This window comes from Sciurus vulgaris (assembly GCF_902686455.1).
Source record: "Sciurus vulgaris genome assembly, chromosome: 1".
Classification (NCBI taxonomy): domain Eukaryota; kingdom Metazoa; phylum Chordata; class Mammalia; order Rodentia; family Sciuridae; genus Sciurus; species Sciurus vulgaris.
In genome coordinates this window covers 34162190-34182764 of record NC_136461.1, presented here as the reverse complement: position 1 = coordinate 34182764, position 20575 = coordinate 34162190, and the positions used below count along the sequence as shown (strand labels likewise).

At 46.6% G+C, this 20575-nt stretch overlaps 2 protein-coding genes and 1 pseudogene across 5 annotated transcripts in view; 2 read left to right on the top strand and 1 right to left on the bottom strand.

Moving 5' to 3' along the window:
* The first annotated feature begins 75 nt into the window (after positions 1-75).
* TMEM53 (transmembrane protein 53) lies at positions 76-19264 on the top strand. Of its 2 annotated transcripts, XM_079152055.1 has the most exons (3): positions 76-243; positions 12633-12754; positions 16336-19264. In XM_079152055.1, the coding sequence occupies exons 1-3, from the start codon at positions 183-185 to the stop codon at positions 17014-17016; spliced, it is 864 nt and encodes a 287-aa protein (XP_079008181.1). In that variant the 5' UTR covers positions 76-182; the 3' UTR covers positions 17017-19264. The 2 variants fall into 2 exon arrangements, with proteins under 2 accessions (XP_079008181.1, XP_079008182.1); XM_079152056.1 differs by lacking the exon at positions 12633-12754 and having other exon boundaries at positions 105-243.
* On the top strand, positions 11166-12085 carry LOC306668598 (cytochrome c oxidase subunit 7C, mitochondrial-like; annotated as a pseudogene). The gene has a single exon. The product of its transcript is annotated as a cytochrome c oxidase subunit 7C, mitochondrial-like (transcript).
* Positions 19265-19389: 125 nt separating the features above from the next.
* RNF220 (ring finger protein 220) overlaps positions 19390-20575 on the bottom strand; it is a 218037-nt gene continuing 216851 nt past the window's right edge. For both annotated transcript variants that reach the window (XM_079151819.1, XM_079151820.1), the window contains one exon: positions 19390-20366. In XM_079151819.1, the coding sequence (XP_079007945.1) occupies positions 20295-20366 (72 nt within the window). In that variant the 3' untranslated portion in view covers positions 19390-20294. The remainder of the gene's footprint in view (positions 20367-20575) is intronic.

The following is a 20575-nucleotide window of genomic DNA, read 5'->3' as shown; positions in this document are numbered from 1 at the left end:
GAGAGACTCTGAGTGACTCCGGGGTTGCTAGGGAGGAAGGTCACAGAGCGCGGCTCAGGGATTGGGCAGTGTCGGGGAAGGAGGTGGGGACTGGGCGGTGTCCGGGAGGCGCCCCAACGAGGCGCGGGCGCGCGAGCCAGAGTTCCGGCTGTAGGCCCGTGCTGAGGGCCGGCACCTTCACCATGGCCTGGGCTGACTTGGACTACACCATCGAGATCCCGGATCAGCCTTGCTGGAGCCAGAGTATGGATCGAGGGTTGGGTCCTGTCGTGGGGAGGTGACCTAACAAGTCTGAGGGTCGCAAGCGCAGCTGTAGCTCCACCCGTCTCGCGGCCCCGCCCTCTCGCGTCCCGCCCCCTCGCTGGGTCCCGCAGGTCCGGGACTTTGTGGGGCGCGGAGAGCCCCGCCCCTTTATGGGCCCCACCCAGAACGCTCCTCCTTCCAGAGCCCCGCCCTCCCTGCGTCTGCGTCTGCTGGGTCGGGGTCTCTTTTTCGGCTTTTCAGATCAGTGGTTCTCAGGCTCATACCCTTTTTGTTCTCTTAGTAGCTGGAGAATGCCTAGGGTAGAGTCCCTTTGATTCCTTTGTTTGGGATCGGGTTTCCCGCTTCTCGCCTCTCTTCTCCAGTTGTCTCTGGTCCTCCAAGGAACCTGGAACTCAGAAGCGCTAGCCTTCACTCTCCACTTTTCTTGGCAGTGGTTAATAGACCAGTTTCGTCCTTCAGGTAGAACTCTGTTGAAATCCTGACTCCTCCTTTTTAGGAGTTGGATGATTTTGGGTAAGCTACTCGCTCTGAACTTCAGTGTATTCCTTTGCAAAACGAGGGTAACTATAGTAAACTCCCTCACTGGGTTGTTGGTCACACAACTAGGATTATTTGTGTAAACAGCCTCGCATAGGGCCTCTACCTGGAGTGTATTTAGTAATCAGCATTTAGGATTAGCGTTGTCTCCCTGCTCCCCAGTCATAACATTGAAGAAAGATGTGTGGGAGGCTCCACAAAATTAGTAGCCTTTAAAACTGGCCTGAGTCCATGGGACAGTGTAAGTTGGGCAGCTTATAGAATGGAAGGAAAGTTGTCCCCGTCGGGAATTGTGGTAGAGGAGTCTGGGCGTACTGTCAGCTTGGGTCCAGTCTGTCTGACGCGCATTACTCCAGCATTGCCTTTAGGTCTCTAGACTCACTACTAGCAGCTCAACCTCTTATATTGCTACCACAGTGATCTTCCTAATGCAAAGGTTTGATCTCATCACTGCTTTTCATAAAACCCTTCAGTGGCTCCTTATTGCCCTCGGAATAAATCAAATCCAGATTCCTTAGTATGGCATTCAAAGTCCTTCATAATTTAGCAGCCCTTGCTTACTTCTTTGATCACTATGTCCTTCTGCTGATCAGTGTGAACTTTATGTTCTGGCAACACCAAATGGCTTATGATTCTCCACACTCTTCTTGCTTCTCTGCCTTTGCTTCTGCTCTTTCCTCTGTCTGGAATGCCCTTTCCCCTCTGCTGCCCTGCACTGCCTCCACTCTTGTCCAGCTCACCACGTAAAGCTTAGCTTAGATGTTGCCTCCTTCAGGAGAGTCTTTCCAGACACCTCCCGTAGCCATTTTTTTGTTACTGTTTATCTTTCTTTCTTTTTTATTGGTGCATACATCCTGTAGCATCTTGTGTTCTTTGGTTGAAGTCTAAGAGGTCAGCCCTTAGGCTTCCAAAGATCACATGGCTCCAACTAGCTTTTTTTTCTCTAGAACTAAATCTGTTGGCTTAGGGCTATTGAGCTTATAGATGTAAAAATACTTTAGAAAAGTTAAGTCAGTTAATAGTTTTATCCTTGGAGATCCTTCAGGTATAAAGGGCAGTATCGGCCTTCGCATGATGAGGAGGACAGAAATTTTCTCTGCTGATGTGTGCAACCTGTGACAAATCTTGGTTCTCATTTCTGCTGTACCTCTTACTAGCTCTATGGCTTTGGCAAGCTATTAACCCTCTAAGCTTCATATTCCTCCACTGTCAAATAGAAATAAATATAAGGGTTAACAGGGCAGTGACTGAATGCATGTGCCTGGCATAGAGCAGGTGCTGGGTGCATTTCCTCCCTTAAGCCTCCCCTCACGGTTTCCAGAGGCTGAGGCTTAGAATTGGAAGACATTGGGGCCATTTTGTCCTGTATCCCTTTGCCAGCATGAGAGCATTCTGTTGCTAGCAGGTCCATTCCCCCCCAAACATCCTGGTCTGTTGGAGGCAACTGGCATTGTTAGAAAGCACTTCCCTTTCTGGAACCACAACAGGCCTTCCTCTCATTTCCACTCTCAGTTCAGCATTTGCTGTGTCCTGGCCTTTGGTTAGTTGGTGCCACCTCAGAAATGATTCACATACAGGCACCCTTTAGGAAACTGTGGCTGTGGGGAGGGAATGAAGATTTTTAAGCAGATGGTTTCAAAATGAAATGGTCACTATAGGACTAGAATTGTTGTGGTGGTGATAACACAGAGCAGGGAATCTCTGTTCCTCTTTTCAAGAGACAGCTGTCTTGAAGAAATACCTCCAGAGCTTTTGGTTGATCCTCTACCACCTGATTGTGCTGACCTACTACTGCTTTAGTTCCTCATATCCTTCCCTCTCACAGTGCATGTCCCACAGCTGAGCTGGAGATTGTAGAACCCCTCAGAAGGATGTCAGGACATTGTGCTTCCCTGAATCCATTTGTTCCCTCTGTAGAGTGTTCCACTCCAGGCTGACATGGCTGCACACAGTGACAGTCTTCAGGGGCCTCAGAGATTGTTTCTCTTTGCAGTGGAGAAGTGTGCAGGATGGTCATGTTTAGTTTTGGAATTACTTTCCCCCAATATTTGAAACCCAAACCCCAGAGCCAGCCCTGCTGTGAGCTGACAAGAGAGGTGAGCAGCTGATGCTGGCACATACGTTATCTGGAAGGCAGCTGTAGATTGGAGTCATTCAGAGCCCTGGGTTTTGTGAGCCAGACTGGGCAGCAGAGGATCTTCCTGCTGGGAATCCCACCAGCCCGTTTGTGTGGTCGCCTGTGCCCAGGGTAGTCTACCTGGCCTTTGATCTGGGATCTGTCCTTCCTTTCATTTTCTTGGACCAGGATCCCTTTTTTCTCCTAATTCCCAGCTCCCTTTCATTTCTTTGGGTGAAGGTTGTGTCCTGGGGGCTCCCATAGCACTGTATCGCCCTGTTATAGTGCCTTTGACAGTTTTACTCTTGTTGCCAGGGCCTGGCAGTGATGAGGTGCCAAGCTAGCTGACTGGAATCACTTGGAAGCACTGTGTGTCCAGGCCAGAGCTGCTCTGACATCCCAACTGGGCTGTGCCATTCCTCCTTCCATCCAGAGAATGGTCAACTGAGTCCTACTCGGGTCCCCTCTTTTTTTTTTTTTTTCCGCAGAGTTGAGGTTGGAACCCAGGGCCTCTCCCATGCTAGGTAAATGGTTCTAACCCCTGAGCTACACACCAGCCCAGTCAGCCTTCTTAAAGGCATGCTGCTCTCATGTTCAGTGAACATTTAAAAAAGTCATTCATTCGTAGAATTAATAGGGCTGGGGTCCTGGGCTGGAGACAGTGGTCTTGCTCTTAGAGTAAACAAAGGCCTCAAGGAGATCACAGAGAAAGGAGGTGAGGGGCTTTAGATTCCTACACTTTATTATGAGTCTGCTCTTTTGCTAGCCACTGTCATGGTCAAAGAACTGCTCCATCTTCTTAACTCTAAGGAAGCTTTCACTAGTGCCAGGAAAACTGCCGAGGTCTATATGACCTTGGGGGTCCATGGTGGGAGGTAGAGCTTGGCGAGCAGACCTGTGGTGAGCAGAGAAGGTACAGAAGGACTCTGAGGGAGGACTTGGAGTGAAGTGGCTGGAGGGGGCAGCCCTGGCAAGGAGGCTGTGGTGAGCTTTGGGTAGAGGAAGTTGAGTTGAAACCCTCAAGAGCTGTCAGGTCTAAAAGATCCAGGAGAAGAATCAGTTAAGACTTGAGGATCTTTGGATCCTCAAGGCTGTTGCAGCCTCCATCTTCTCCCTCTTCCAGAAGAGTTTCTTTTTTCTTTTCTTTTTTTTTTTCTTTTGAATCCTCTTGTCTTTTCTTTCACCCATTAAAAACTCCCTTTCCAAGTGCCCACTCTATGTCAGGTGCTGTATTAGGCCCTGCATTTGAAGTCAAAGCCTGATGCACCCTTTGCAGGCCTTTTTCTCTGTTGTTCATACACAGTTGACCATGTCCATGCCCTAGCCACATGCTGGCCTGCCTTTCATTATTTTATTAATCCTCACAACCATCTTGTGAAGTAGGAGTGCTCTTAATCCCATTTTACGATGAAGAACAGATGAATGGGGGAGGTGAAGTACCTTGCCCAAAGTAATTCCAGATTTCGGCTTGAGAGTCTTACTCCAAATCTTGTGCATGCAGATTTCAGTTGCCATTAGAAAGGGCTGCCTGAATGCAATGCCATTTCTAGGAAACAGCAAGGGGCATGCACAAAGAAAGGGGTGTCCATTCAAGTATTTTTATTACAGCCTCAAATTGGAAACAACATCATGTCTAATAGTGGGAGATTGGTCACCATAAATTATGAAACATTCTATAGCTGCTTTGCAGCCACTAAAAATAATGGTGTAGAAATATATAAACTGACAGGGAAAGATGTTCACAATATATTGCTAAACGGAAGAAAGCAGATTACAAACAGTATGATTCCAATTTTATTAGGTATTCATTTTCTGCTTTTTCTACAGTGAACATGCATTACTGGTGAGGTAATAATAATTTCTACTTATTGAACTCTTTCTTTGTGCCAGGTCCCTTTTCTAAGCCGTCCATAGTCACTATTATATATTGAATTCTTTGTGTTATTGTCCCCAATTCACAGATATGGAAATTGAAACTTAGAGAATTTGCTTAAGTTCCTTTTTAAAAATATAATGTTATTGTATTTTTTTGCATCTTTATTTTATTTATATATTTTTATTTGGTGCTGAGAATTAAACCCAGTGCCTCTCATGCTAGGCAAGTGCCCCATCACGGAGCCACACCCCTGGCCCCTTGCTTAAGTTCTGTTGCATATATATCAGGTGGCAGAACCAGAGATTGGAACCCAGATATGGTTTTGTATGGTATGTACTCTTAGATGCTATACTACTCTCTCATACTGTTATTTCAAAAGTTAAATGTAAAATAAAGTAATTTGGTTTAAATATAGGAGCAGTGAGACTCTAGAAAGTTTTCTGGGGAATAGAGAAAATTAAGGATTCTTTTATTCTTTGCATTTAAAAATAACATAGTTTCTTTGTATTTTGCTTCTGGCTTGCAAATAAATAGCATATATTGTACCACAGACCCTTATGCCTTGTCAGGCCTCTCCTTTGTCTTCCCCACATGCCCCCGGGACATCCACAATCTAATTCACGCCTTAGTTTTATGACTGGAACTGTTGTACAATATACTTAGTTGTAATTCTTGTATTCTTGGTGTCAGTGTTATTTGTTGAGAAATCGTGGATGACAGGGATCCTGGGAGACTAAATTGTTATGGGGAGTGCTCAAGTAGTGCCAGGGAAGAGCTGGGCCTGGTGCCTGCCTGTAATCCCAGCAACTTGGGAGACGGAGGCAGGAAAATCAAAGTTTGAGACCAGCCTTAACAATTTAGTGAGTCCCTTTCTTAAAAATAAAAACTAAAAAGATCTGGGGATGTAGCTCAGTGGTAGAGCACCCCTGGGTTCAATTCCCAGTACCACCACCACCAAAAAAAAAAAAAAAAAAAAAAGTTTCCCAGGATAGAAAAGAAAGTTCCCCATTGCTAAGGGGCTCTGGTTATCCTTGACCTCTTTGACTTGAACTGCTTAGATTAGACCACCTCCCCTATTGTGATTTTGAAATAACATTTGAACTCTCATTGCAAAAGTGATACATATTAACTTAAATCTTTTTTTTTTTTTTTTTTTTTGTGGTGCTGGGATCAAACCCATAACTCTACCACTGAAGTACATTCAAAGCCCCATATTGATCTGAGAAAATGGGTAAAAAAAAGTCATGAAAAATAAATTGTCTCTGATCTCAGAAATATTTCAATGCATAATGTGTATATGTTTTAAAGGATAGTCTGTAGTGATACTACTTTTAACTTGCTTTTTCACTTAATGTATTACTATTTAAAAAATAATAACAGGACTGGGGTTGTGGCTCAGTGGTAGAGCCCTTGCCTCGAAATGTGTGAGATACTGGGTTCGATTCTTCGGCACTGCATATAAATAAATGAATAAAGAAAGTAAAGGTACATCAACAACTAAAAGAAAATATATTTAAAAAATAATAACACAAATATAATTCACATGTTGTAAAATTTACCGTTTTAAAACATGTAGTTTGAACTGGGGATATAACTTAGTGAGAGGACTTGCCTAGTATGCACGAAGCCCTGGGTTCAGTCCCCAGTACCACACACACAAAAAAGTGGGCACGCTGCTGCCTGTCTGTAGTCCCATTGACTCAGGAGGCTGAGGGAAGAAAATCGCTAGTTTGAGACCAGCCTCAGCAATTTAGTGAGACCTTAAGCAACTTAGTGAGACCCTGTTTCAAAATAAAAAACAAAAAGGGCTGGGGATGTGACTCAGTGGTCAAGCACTTCTGGATTCAATCCCCGGTACAAAAAAACAAAACAAAACAAACAAACAAACAAAAAAAAAAAAAAAAGAAAGAAAGAAAGAAAAAGTACAATCCACTCTGTTTTAGTATATTCACAGACTTTTGAGACCATCACCATTATCTAATTCCAAAACGTTTTCATCACAGAAAAAAGAAACCTCATACCTATTAGAAGTCATTCCCATTTCCTCCTCTAGCCCTGACAGCCACTAACCTACTTTCTGTCTCTACGAATTTGCCTATTCTAGATTTTTTTCCCCCCTCAGTACTGGGAATTGAACCCAGGGGTGCTGTATCTCTGAGCTAAACCCCTAGCCCTTCTTATTTATTTTTTTTAAATTTTGAGACAGAATCTCTCTTGCTAAATTGCTGAGGCTGACCTTGAATTTGCAGTTCTTGTCCCAGCTTCCCAAGTCATTGGGCTTATAGCCATGTGCCACTGAGCCCAGCTCAGCTTAAATATTTTATATATGTGGAATCATGATATGTGTGTGACCTTTTGTGTCTAACTGCTCTTACTTAGCATATGATTTCAAGGTTCTTTCATGTTGGAGTATGGTCAGTATTTTATTCCTTTTTTATGACTAAATAGTATTCCATTGAATGGATGGTTCATTATAGGTGATAGAATTATTTCTACTTCTTGGCTATTGTCAAGTGCTACTATGAAAATTCATGTGGAAGTTTTTTTGTGTGGACATATGTTTTCAGTTCTGTTGGGTAAATATCTAGAAGTGAAATTTCTGGGTCATACAGTAACTGTTTAATTTTTTTGAGGAACTGCCAAACCATTTTCCAAGTGGCTCTACTTTCCATTCCCACCAGCAGTGTATGAAGACTTTTATTTCTCCACTTCCTCATCAACACTTGCTATTATCTGACTTTTTACAGCCATGTTAGTGGGCACAAAGTGATACCTCATTGTGGGTTAGACTTTAATTTCTCTAATCTTTTCATGCACTTATTGGCCATTTGTATATCTTCTTTGGAGAAATGTCTATTCAAATCCTTTGCTCATTTTAAAATTGGACTGTTTGTTGTTTTGTTGTTAAATTGTAAGTTTTAAAAAATATATCCTGGGTACAAGCCCCTCATCATGTATGTGATTTGCAAACATTTTCTCCATTCTGTGGGGTTTTTTTTCACTTTTTTTTTTTTTTTTTTTTTTTTTTGCGGTGCTGAGGATCGAACCCAGGGCCTTGTGCTTGCAAGACAAGCACCCTACCGACTGAGCTATCTCCCCAGCCCTTTTTTTTCACTTTTTAAATGGTGCTCTTGTAAGTGCAAAATCTTTTAATTTTGTTGAAATCTCAATTTATCTATTTTGTTTTTTGTTCCAGAAACTATTGCCTAATTCAAGATCACAAGGGTTTACTCCAATGTTTTTTCTTTGAGACTTATAATTTTAGATCTTCCATTAATGTCTATGATCCGCTTACCATATTAGTGAATATTTCTATATGAGTCAGCCTTTTTCTTAGCAGTGGAATTGCCAAGTCAAAAGTTGCATATTTCTGAGACTTTGGATAATATGTCCTAAAATTGTGTGACTCGTTTGCCTACCCTTGCTGCCTATTTCTCGACTGCTCTGGTTCTGACCTTCACCATCTCTTGCTGTGCATGTTTTAATAACTTCCTCCCTTTCCTAACAAACACTGTCAAGGTAGTATGCTAAGAGGAGTGGTGTGGTGTTAGTGGGTGCTGGGACAGTTAAGAGAAGTAGCACCTAAACTAGTCTGATCACTGGGGAGGGCATTGAGGAGGACTTCTGGAAATGAAAAGCGAGCTGACTTTGTAAGTGGAGGGGGCATTAGCAAAGCATAAACATGAAGCATCAGCATCCTGGGCTGGGAATAAAAAGCATGGGTAAGGTCCTGGAGGTAGTGGAAGTATAAGGTGGAGGTAAGAGAGTGGAAGTTGGCTCTGCCACTTCCTGGCTGTGTGTTTGGAGGGAAAAGGACATACTTTCTCTGTTAGTTTCTCATCTGCAAAATGGAAATAGTAGCTAACACCTAGTATGGTTGCAGGACCAAATGAAACAGTATATGTTGACATCTGAGCAGCCAGTCCCTGAGGAGGAGCAAGTGAATGAGGTCAGTGTTGGGTCTGCCAATGTATAGGAGGCAGCTGTGTGTAGTTTTGGAACTGAAGCAGTTTGGTTTAGACCACATAGGGTAGTAGATATAAGCTGATCTTTCCAGTTCAATTCCAGTTTTCAGTACTTAAATTAGTTATGTAGCCTTAAGTGTATAATTTTACCATTTCTGTGTCTCTGTTTTTATTTGTAAAATAAGAATTCCTTGTTTCTAGGGTTGTCATGATTAAATGGTTAAATGTTGATTAAATGAATTGATAGGTAAAAATGCCATATTCTTAGAATAGCACCTGGTGCATAATATTCTCTGTGTTAGCTCTTTTTATTGAGAGGTTTGTAATGATTTTGGCACAAAGTGTACTTGTACTTGATTGCTTGTGCAAGGTCATGGCAAGTCTTTGAATAGAGTAGGACACCAAACCAGGGACCAAAGTCTTCAGTCCTTACATTTTAGTTGCCAGAGGCCAGGAGAGTCTGTAGCAGGAGCAGAGAATGGGATGACCAGTGAAGTGAGCAAGAGAGAAGCAGGGGTTTGCACAGGAGGGTGGAGGAGTTGTGGTCTGGATGTGGCAATAAACAACAGCCATAACCAAGAGTTTTATTACTCTGGAAAGGGCAATGGGGAACAAGAAGAATGCCAGCTCTTTCTCCTTGGAGCCATCCTTCGATTTGCAACATGTGTTTAGTCACTCACCAGTAACTTCTTAGTGCCTGATGGGCCAGCCACAGTGCTGACCATTGGGGGCATGACCGTAAACACGATAGAGTTTCCTGCCTTCATGGAACCTGCTGGTTAAGGACAGAGAGAGACAGACATTAAACAAATAATTGTGTAAGTCATTACTGCGTACAGATTGGGTCATGCCACTTTCTGCATTTCAGAATCTTTATTTGCTCTTCATTGCAGTGGAATATAAAACCCTGGCTCCTACGCAGGGTCAGGCCTTGGTCCTGCTCTTGGCAGCTCTTCCATCTACTACTACTCGCTCCCCCTGGGTTCCAGCCCTGCAGGACTGCTTACTATGCCTCAGGTGGACTACAACATCTCCACAACTCCATTGCTCTACTCATGTCCTCTGTCCACCCAGTGCACTCCTACTGGGCCTTCGAGGCCACTGCAGCAAATGTGTGTTCCTTTGGGAGACCTTTCCTGGTCACCATCACTCTCCCAGACATATTCCCAAGGCACATTGGATTTTCTGGGACTGTAACACTTCACGTATAGAATCAGAAGGGGCAAATGTGGCTCCAGCAGGGAGAAGGTCATGACAGACCTTTGAGTTAGGAATGGGCATAGAGAGCAGGGCACTGGGAGGAGCATGTGTAAGGGAGCGGGAGATGTCCCAGGGTGAGAAGGGTCCCTTGGAGCAGCCTCCAGGGCCTGGCCAGAGAGTGAAAGGACTGGTTCCACCTCTTTGAGAACACTAGGGAAATCTTGGGCTCTGGAAGTAGCCAAAATGTGTCAGTTTCTTCATGGAGATACTTATCTGGTAGAGAGTCATTTCTGCCAAGGGTGCCAGAAAAACCTGCAGTGGAGCAAAGCAGAGTTATATACATTTCAGAATGGAAAGGGCCAGGCCCAGTAGAATCTGCTCAAACCTTCTGTGAATGTAGAATGCCCCTTTCTGCTTATGGAGGCTGGCCTTATCATCCTTTAGTCACTGGTGAATGTGACCTCCCTTAGCTGCCTTCTCTGTATTTGAAATAAATCTCAAAGCCCTTTGCTGGTGTCTTGGGTGGGACTTTTGAGGGGTTTTTATAGGTTGGGGAAGGGGAGACTATTCTAAGGTAGCTGCACAGAGAGGTAAGGGAGGCTCCCAAGGCAGGGTCTCAAAAGTCTAGTAGTGTGACCTCAGAGATTCAGCAGATCCAAATAGTAGCTGTTGATTACTACCCAAGAGGCCACCTCAGTCTGAGCTTCATGGCCCCACTTTGGGTATCTCCACCAGAAAGGCTAGCACAGGTGAAGGGCTGTCCTGGCAAAAGATGGGGACATGAGGCTGAGAAAGGCAGTGAGAATATTTGGAGCAACTTGAGTTAGAGCAGGGTCAAGGCCAGTGTCAGTGGTGGCTGGGAGGGCTGGCAGGTGTCAGCAAGGGACTGAGACCCTGGCAATTTCTGCTTCAGCCTGAATAGCAACTGGCCCAGGATCTCCGTGGGTGCAGGCAGTTAATCTCTGAAGGCCAGAGTCACCACTCCTAGAGAGCAGGAACATTGAACTTTTCAATCACATTAATTTCCACAGGAAATTGTTGTCTTCCTTTTGTCCAAAGGTTAGTGATTTATATTTACCATCCTCTTAACTAGGCTTGAAATTTACTGTTGCCAGGTCACCACCAGCATCCATAAATTTCAGGATGGCAGCTGAGCATAGCCAAGTAGCTTGGTCCTTGCAAGGGTACACACCAGCCCTTTCAGACATCCTTGCACAGATGTCCTCCTGTGGGGGTGGGCATTCACTTTGCAGGGAAACGCAATGAGTCCTGTTGTCCAAAGTTGCAGGAGGCCTCTTCAGCAACCATGGCAGAGGCAGCTGGCTCATGCCTCCCAGCACATCACCCGAGGAAGACCTCGCTGTGGGGCGGTGGCCCAAGAGCTGCTCTAGGAGCTTAGGGTGGGCAGTAGGGGCCAGATTCCCAGCTCCACTCTTCTTCCTGCGACCATAGATAAGACATTTAACCTCATTCTGCTTTTAGTTTAGAATATAGGTGTGTGTTTTCCTGGCAGGACAGGATGGGAGCCAGAGTCATTCTATCTCATGTCCCTGCTTGCACTGTCCTTTCCATTGCTCCTCTTAAGACCTTTTTCTTCCATTAGCTCTTGGAATTAGAAAAAAGGCTGGCAGCCTTTCTGTCTTTTCACGCTTTTCTTCCATCTGTGGTTTCTGTGCTTTTGCAGAGACCCCAGCAGTACCATGTTGGGACAGAGCATTCGGAGGTTCACCACTTTGGTGGTCCATTGGAGCCACTGTAAGGAGGGCCCTGGGAAAAATTTGCCATTTTCAGTGGAAAACAAGTGACACTTACTGGTTATGATGACCTTATACTTTGGATCAGGTTTTGCTGCACCTTTCTTTATAGTAAGACACCAACTGCTTAAGAAATAGGGACGTTTTAATCCATCCATTTAACAGATATGAAGAATGTTTTAAGAGGTGCAATCTCTGAAAAATGGGTCAAACTCTTGGATTCATAGCATCCTGGATATGTTTGTAAATAATTAATGACATGAAAAAAAAAAAAAAAAAAAAAAAAAAAAAAAAAAAGAAGCCGGCAAACTTTTTCTGTGAAGGGCCAGTAGTATTTTAAACTGTGAGCCATACAGTCTCTGCTGTAACTACTCGGTGCTGCTATTTTTGTATGTAAGTAGCCATAGAGAATAAAATAAGTTGAATGAGTGTGGCTATATTCCTATAAAATTTATTTGTGAACACACAGATTTAAATTTTATATAATTGTCATATGTCACAAAAATATTATTATTTTGATTTTTTTAACCATTTAAAAATGTAAAAGTCATTTTAGCCTATAGACTATACAAAGGCAGTGGGCCTGATTGGGCTATGGTTTGCCAACCCCTGGATTGGAAGGGGACGTTTCCTGGAGAAGTATTCACTTTCCCCTCCTGGACTGTCTTTGAATCACTAAAGAAAGGTGCCCTCAAGAGGGCTTTCCAGTGATGCCACGGTTCTTCCTGAGAGGTCTGCAGAAAGACAGTCAGGGTAGGACAGGGGCAGGAGCCCCCTGGGAGCCTGGAGCAGAGAGGCTGGAGGGATGCCTGGGCCTGGCACCTGTTGGTTCCCTGCCTTTGGGCACAGTGGTATTGGCTTTGGGTTGACCAGAACCCCCATCCTACCTTGGGTGTTGATAGTTCGCATCTGTGTTTCAGAGAATGACCCCAGCCAAGGTGGGAAGGAGGCAGGGACGCGACAGCCTGTGGTGATTCTCTTGGGCTGGGGTGGCTGCAGGGACAAGAACCTTGCCAAGTACAGCGCCATCTACCATGAAAGGGTGAGTACTGCAGGCATGTGGATACCCAGATGGTTGGGTTCCTGCCACCTCTGGCTACTCTGGGGAACTCCCAGCCTCTGGCTTCCTCACCTCTGGGCTGCAGTGAAGGCTGACCCACTCTGTGACAGGCTTAGGAAGAGTTCTAAGAACTAGTGTTAAGAACAACCTGTGAGGAAGATGATGGGGTCATGGGGACTTTGGCAGGATTATCCCCCACTCACTTTGCTTCCAGCTTTGTGTCCTAGTCTGGCTCCTTCAGTCCCTTGACCTGCTTCTCTTCCTGAATCCTACAGTGGGCAGCCTTGATGTTCTCCCCACTGGTGGAGTCACCCCAGGCCTTAAGTCCTATTGACTGGATGATGCCTCTCTGGGTGGTAGGAGCAAGGGCTGGGTGTGCTGGGCATACTTCCTGTTCCCAGGACTTTCTCCTTTCCTGTCAGGTAAGTTTCTGTCTTGGGACTGACCATGGTACCTTTTCACATTCCCAGAGTTACAGGGCCTCTTGGAGAAGTCATGCTGCTTCTCAAGCTACACCAAGAGTTGGCTGTAGAGGTGGTAACTGGAGGGGGCCCTTGGAGGGCCTGGTTATATTTTGGAACTCCCTTTTATGTCTTTGGTCTCTGGCTCTTCTCTGCCCTCCTCAGGGCAGGTCTCCCCAAAGCAGCCTTTGGAAGGGGTTCCAATTGGACAGCCTTACCTGCCAGATGGAAGGCTCAGGTAAAGGAGTAGGAGTTACCTGGGAGAAAGACCAGCTGATGCCCCTTTCCTTGACCTCCTTCCACTGACCAATGTCTGTACTCTGCCCGAGCAGCATGGAACCTCTGGAAGAGGAGAGGCTTTGGGGGAGAAAAGTAGTTTTGAGTTTGAAGCTTCCTTTCAGCCAATAAAGTGGCCCTCTGCCTTTGCCTTTTGTAGACTACTTTGCTCCTCAGATAATCAGCTCCTGGATCCTTGAGGGAATAGGAGTGGTTGAGTGTGCTAGTACAGAGAATGAAAGTGCAAGTGTGCAGAGGTGAGGCTCGGGATGGGGAGGGTTGTCAGGATATTTAAACAGGGGCATGATGTTAGATTTGCCATCCGAAAGCACCTCACTGCAGACTGGGGGAAAGATTGGAGGTGCTGGGACTGGAATCCCGAAGGAAGTTTGGAAAGGGGTGCAGTGGCCCAGGTCAGGGTGGTCAGAACCTTAGGGCTGGTGGTGCAGGTGGAAGGAAAGTAATGGGTGGAGGAGCTTGTGGGGAGGTAGAAAGATAGCTCATGAAAGACTAGAAGGGGTCCAGGGTCATACCAAGTTTCTGGCTGGAGCACATTCTGGGTAGAGGGAGGTATGTTTTTGAGACAGGAGCACTAGAAGAGAATCCACAGTTTCTAGGGTCAATGAGATCTCTAGGGAGTGTAGAGACAGAAAGAAGAGGGCTGGGATAGCCCAGAGGAACACAAACTTAAAGAAGTAGAAAATGGAGAGAATTCTATGAGGAAAGGAGGAGTGGCCAGGGAAGGACAAGAAAACCCAGGAGGACATGACAGAAAGAACAGAGAAACAGGGCCCTTGGAGGAGGAGGAAGGAAGATGTTATGTGGGCAGAAGGTGTGGAGAAAATGGATGGAGCAAGATTCTAGAGCAGGCAGAGGGGCTGAAGTTGCAAGACTGATAGAGGCAAGGAGGGGATTGCCTCTACCCCCTCATAGGGAGGAGGACAGGATGGGTGCAGAGAAGAAACTTGTCCAATCTAAACGCCAATATTTAATTTCTTTTTAGAGACACAAAGGTTTATTTGGGAAAGCAGAGGAACATTCAAGGGAGAATGCAGGCCATCTTCAGAGGGAGACAACCTTCATTATTTAAAAGAAAATAAAAATATCATATTCCACCACCTGGAGATGACCTCTGTTTACACCTTAGGGTATCTCCTTCCAGGTTTTTTCTGGATCTTCTCTTTGCCTGCATGAGAGCTACTGAGTATGCCATTTTGTAGCCTGCTTTTTTTAGATCATGCTTTCCATCTTCTCATGTTAATAAATTTTCATCACATCTAGTTTCCAGTCCGTGTTCAGATGCCCAAATTGTCCTCTGAGTGTCCTTTACAGTTGATTTGCCCAAACTAGGGTCACACATTGTATCTAGTTCTTTTGTTCCTTAGGCTCTATATCCAGAACAGCCCCTTTCTCATGATTAAAAATGTTCCTTTTTTTGGCTAACTGGAGGGACTGGGCTGTAAGGCAATAGTTGTAGGAGTGTGTAAGCTCCAGATGCTGCCAGGAGAAAAGTGGTGGGGACTGAGAGGCCTCTATTAGATTTGACCATTGGGAGTGTGGGTGGCCTTAAGTGATGCCCCCACCTGAGTATTGGGAGCCTCCAGACCTAGCAGGCCGGGGCAATAGCAGGCAACCTGGCTGACCATCCATTTGGCTGTGGGTCATTCAAGAACTGTGCCCACATAATTTTCTCCTGGTTATTATAACCATCTCTGATGATTGTTACAACTGTTGGTCGTGAGTTTACTTTGTGCCATGTTTTGCTTTGGTCACTTGAGATACTTTTTTTTTTTTTTTCTCATTTAATTTCCACTATAACCTTAGGAAATGGGTGTTATCCCAATAATAGATGGGGACTCAGAAAGAACTAAATTGCTTTTTTTTTTCATACTGTTATTAAATGCTGGGACCAGGAATTAAACCCAGACCTCTCTGACCCCAGAGCCTGGCCAACTCAGATTCCTGACAAAGGGCGCTTTGTCTCTAGAACAGGTTAACGAGCGGGATTAAGATTGAGGCAGGGTGCCTTTGGCTGCCTTTTCTAACAGGCCTAGAAGGAGACCTTTTTGGAGGTTTTGAGGTACACTGGCCCAGGCAGTGAGGCATATAGAAGCCTAAAGAGAGTTTGGGCCCAGATTTTAGAATTTGAGGAACAACAGTATTTACTGTATTTGGAATTTCAGGGTGAGTGTAAGGAGTGATCCTAGGCTCAGGAATGAGACTGATTTGGGGGTCACGCTCCTGAATCCAGACAGTATGGACTTTGCTTTCATGTCCTTGGTGGGGAAAAGGGGATGACAGTGACCAGAGATGGATGCCTTGGGGGCTGGCTCAGAAGTGGCCTCCGGTGGTCAAGGCTAGGGCCTGCAGACTCTCTTAGGAGTTGGTCGCATGGTGTTGTGTCGGGGAGGTAGGGTTAATGGAGAGAAGTTGCTGCAGCAAGGTGTAGCTGAGCAGTGAGGCTTTAAATGTACAAGGTCTGGGGTGCGGTTGGGATGTGAGGACAGAGAGGGAAATGGAATGAAGAGACATTCTGGTCAGCCTCGACGTCTCCAAAGCATGCTCATCTCCAGGCCCCACGTACCATCCCAGAGGTATAATCAGCATTAAGCAGAGTCCACAAATGGGCCTTGAGTCTACCTTCCACTCCTGGAAAACACCTGTGTCTATGAGTAGTGAGCTGGTGCCCAGGTTGAAGCAGGGCCTAGAGCATTGCTGGACTCTGGCCTTGTGGAAGTTGGGGTTACTGGGCCTCTCTGATGTAGCTTGTGCCCACCACCCCCACTGCATCCCCGGGGATTGACCAGGCTTCTCTCCTCTCCCCAGGGCTGCATCGTGATCCGATACACAGCCCCATGGCACATGATCTTCTTCTCAGAGTCCCTGGGCATCCCTTCACTTCGCTTGTTGGCCCAGAAGCTGCTTGAGCTACTCTTTGATTATGAGATCGAGAGGGAGCCCCTGCTCTTCCATGTCTTCAGCAATGCTGGCGTCATGCTATACCGCTACGTGCTGGAGCTCCTGCAGACCCATCAGCGCTTCTGCCATCTGCGTGTGGTGGGCACCATTTTTGACAGTGGTCCTGGTGATAGCAACCTGGTAGGGGCCCTACGGGCCCTGGCAGTCATCCTGGAACATCGGCCTGCCTTGATGCGCCTGTTACTCCTGGTGGCCTTCACCCTGGTGGCAGTCCTGTTCCATATCCTGCTTGCTCCACTCACTGCCCTCTTCCACACCCACTTCTATGACAAGCTACGGGATGCAGGCTCCCACTGGCCTGAGCTCTATCTCTACTCAAGGGCAGATGAGGTTGTCCTAGCCAGGGATGTGGAACGCATGGTGGAAGCACGCCTGGCTCACCAGGTCCTGGTACGCTCTGTGGACTTTGTGTCATCTGCACATGTCAGCCACCTTCGCGACTACCCTATTTACTACACAAGCCTCTGTGTTGACTTCATGCGCAATTGTGTCCAGTGCTCAGGTCCTGCTCCAGAAATAAATGCCTGACACCTCCCACAATTTACATCTGCCCTGAGGGACTGCTGGTGATCCTAGTGGGCACAAGTGCCTGGGCAGGTTTCTGTGGAGCCTTGTAGTTGATTATTCAAACAAGTGCAACAATCAGCCTGCCGATTCCTGAGGCATTCAGGCTGGAAAGGGTTAAAAAAGCAGGGGAGAGGGTTGAGGATGAACCTCAGAGTTGATTTAAAAAAAATTTGTGGTAAGAACCCTTGTATGGAATCTACTCTCTTTAAAAAGTTCCAAGTGTATAATACACTTAACTGATAACCCTATTGTTAAGTGTAGGTGCAATGTTATATATAGCAGATCTCTAGAACTTTATACTTGTTGCCAGAGTATACTTGTTGCCACCTCCATTCAGATTTCCTGAATGGAGATGAGCTTTATTGGGGAGGTAAAGCATGAATCCCACTTGCCCATTCACTCAGAAAAGCTTCTCTGACCTCAGCCCAGGAGTCTGAGGCGGATGCCAGATTAGCTGAGGATGCAGGGATGTGTGCTGCCCAGCTCTTCCACACTTTGCTAGGAAGCCACTGGGTCTGGGGAAGTTGTGAGCTGTCTTTGTAAGGGGCAGTTGGAGTGGGAAGCAGTAAGGCAGCAATGTTACAATGCGAGCTGTGGCAAGTTAACTCTGGTATCCTAAAGACCAGAATTCCAGGGTAAAGGGAGTTTTGACTGAAATGACATCATCTCCTTGAAAGGAGACCCACTTGATACTCTACGGGCAGGGGAAGTGGCTTTACAGATCTGTCCCACATATCATTCTGTGAGTCACTGCTACACAGTGCTGGCACATGGTTATTCAATAAATATTTGTTGATTGAATGAACTTGCTGTGGTAGTCAAGAGGCCTGCAGGTCAAGGATGGGCTTTCAAAGTTTGGAAGACAGTGAAGCAAAGGCTGGAAAGCTCTGGGTTGGAGCTGATCCCTGATATTCTTAGGGGTAATGGATTCCCTTTCCCTGGGGCCAAGTTCTGTCTGCAGGACATCAGTCCTCTGGGAATCCCCATTACTGTTGCTGTGATTCCTATGCTGTGGCTGCATTCCTAGCCATGGCCAACAGGTGGCAGTGCCGCCTGCGCCATGAGAGCTCAAAGATCCAACAGCATGGCTGGCTTCAGCAGAATGCCCTTCCTGTGGGTTAATGTGCCTATTAAGAGAGCACTTGGCCTCAAGGGTGTGGGTAACCAGCTATCAAGGACCTAGAGTCCAAGGCAGAGAGAGGGGGAATAGATAGAAAAGGAGTCAGCCTGACTGGAATTTCTTCTTTGCCATCACCCTTACTTCCTGTAGGCCCACTCTTTCAAGCCTACTTCTTTTACAGACCCTCAGCCATCGGTGGGACTGCTTCACTTCCCTAGAGGCTATATACAGTCCCTGTGATCTCAGGCCCCAGGATTTTTGTTTAGGGTATTTGTCCCAAGCTGGGCATGGGACAGCAAGGCCTTTGCTGGGCTCCAATCAAGGGTGGCTTGTCATGTGCACTTCCACTGGGTGCAGGAGGCAAGAGCTGCCAAGACCTGCTGATTCTCCAGGCATTCTAGAAGTGGGAGTCTAAGGCAGGGGATTTGGGCAAAGGAGAGGTAGGCCTGGCAGTAAGAATGTGTCAAGGAGTTTGGAGTCATGGAGACTCTGGGCTCTTGAATTTTAACACATCTATTTTCCTTAAGACATCTTTCTGCTGTGGGCAAGGACAGGTCTACACCTGTCTGAGAGACATCTAGGATGCTGGTGTACTTCAGCAGCAGGGGAGTTGTGGGAGTGACCAACAAGTGCTCCCTCACCAGTGCTAGAGGCCTAGCTAGGCCTAGTTACCTAACTTGAGTGAGGGTCCATCTTGGATAGTAGGAGTTGCTACTGTTTTCATTTGAGGATCAAATGGAACTACATCAAGCTGGTGGGAACGAGGATGAATAGAATAAAAGCCCAGAAGACCCAAGACTGTGATCCCAGGAGCACCTTTCAGGGGACTAGAAAAGGACAGAAACCTGGGGCTTGGGTTTTTAACCCAAGCCTGCAGCTGTTTCTGCTCTAGGTTGGGGGATAGAGCTTACATCCCCTCTGTACCCCCAAGCTCTGACCTCTTCTATGATTAATGAGCTGACGATTCTGCATCAATAAGGAATTAACCTAGAGCCCCTACCCATCAATAGTCAGGAGCCCAGATCTCTAGCCCCACCCCCACTCTAGCTGGAATGCTCCAGGGCCCCTAAGCAGACCAACACTGTATGGCTTCACATGGATCTACAGCTAAGTCCTCTTCCCAAGACTGCTGCCTAGGATTAACCCCTTACCTGCCTCAGTCCACCCACTTCTGTCAACTCCTTATTCCCCCATACATACACACAGGCAGCAGCTGTTTATATTGGTTTAATCCATGTCAAATGTAGTTTACAAAGGGAAAGGACAAGTACCTTTGTATAGAATATACAGACACAGCATCACACCATGGGGCCCACAGGAGGGGCAGGGAGACAACTTTTCCCTGGGAACAGCATCTCTACTCCCAGGAAGGTTCTCAGCAGAAGGCTACAGCCAGGGGCATCTCAGTCAGCTCCAACCTCAGCTTCTGCTTCAGCTCGGGACCTTCTTCCTGCCCCACCCTCAACTCTTATGAAGAGCCCCATGAGCTAAGACTAAGGAGAGGGTCATGTCCCTCAGGGCATGTACCCCATGTCTGGGAGAAGAAATATACACCACTGAACACTGAGCACATGGGAGAGGGAAGGGACGCCACGGGAGAGAGGCAGGTACTCTAAGAGGCGGATGGGCCGAGCCCCCAGCCAGCCCTGAAGGAGGCACTGCTTCCCGAGGTTCTTAAAAAAAGAAGAAAATCATACAACCGAAGGTGGGGGCATGGAGGGCAAAGGAGTTGTCCCATTTATACACAACATTGTAAACATACACGGTCTATATTACATGTGCTTCAGTCTGGTGTTTGCATGTCTGTCTGTCCATCTGGGAGCTGTATCTCAGGAGCCTTGCCCCTCTACTCCTACCCCCACCTCCCTGCCCCACTCTGGGAACAGAGGCCAGAATAGGTACGGTCCCCAGGCTTGGTGGGAGCTAGCAGGCAGGGCCTGGGCCTCAGCCTCCACTCTGGCTCCAGAGTCCTGTGTGTGTGTGTATGCTTGTGTGTGCGCATGTGAATGTATGTACATGGGGAATCTGTGTGCAAGTATGTACAAGGGGAGAGGGTCACTGTCACAGAGGCTGGGGGCACGTGAGGCTGCTTGAGGCAAGGCCTGCCTGGGTGGCTAGCTCACAAGTAGATCCTCCGAAGGTCTCCAGGCGCTGTGATGGTGTTGCACTGAGGGCACAGCTTCTTGGCACCCTGTAGGGAGAAGAGGGCTATGATCAGACACATGTGCCACATGTTTGTGCATGCGAGTATATGGGCCTAGAGCTGCATCTCTCTGCACTAGTGTGTGCTGGGACTTTGGTTGTATCAGCCAGGCTGGGGATGCATGGGCGGCCTCTGAGCAGGCAGGCACGCTCCTGTGTTGGGGGGACGCCAGGATCAAACCGCCTGGCCAGCCCCGC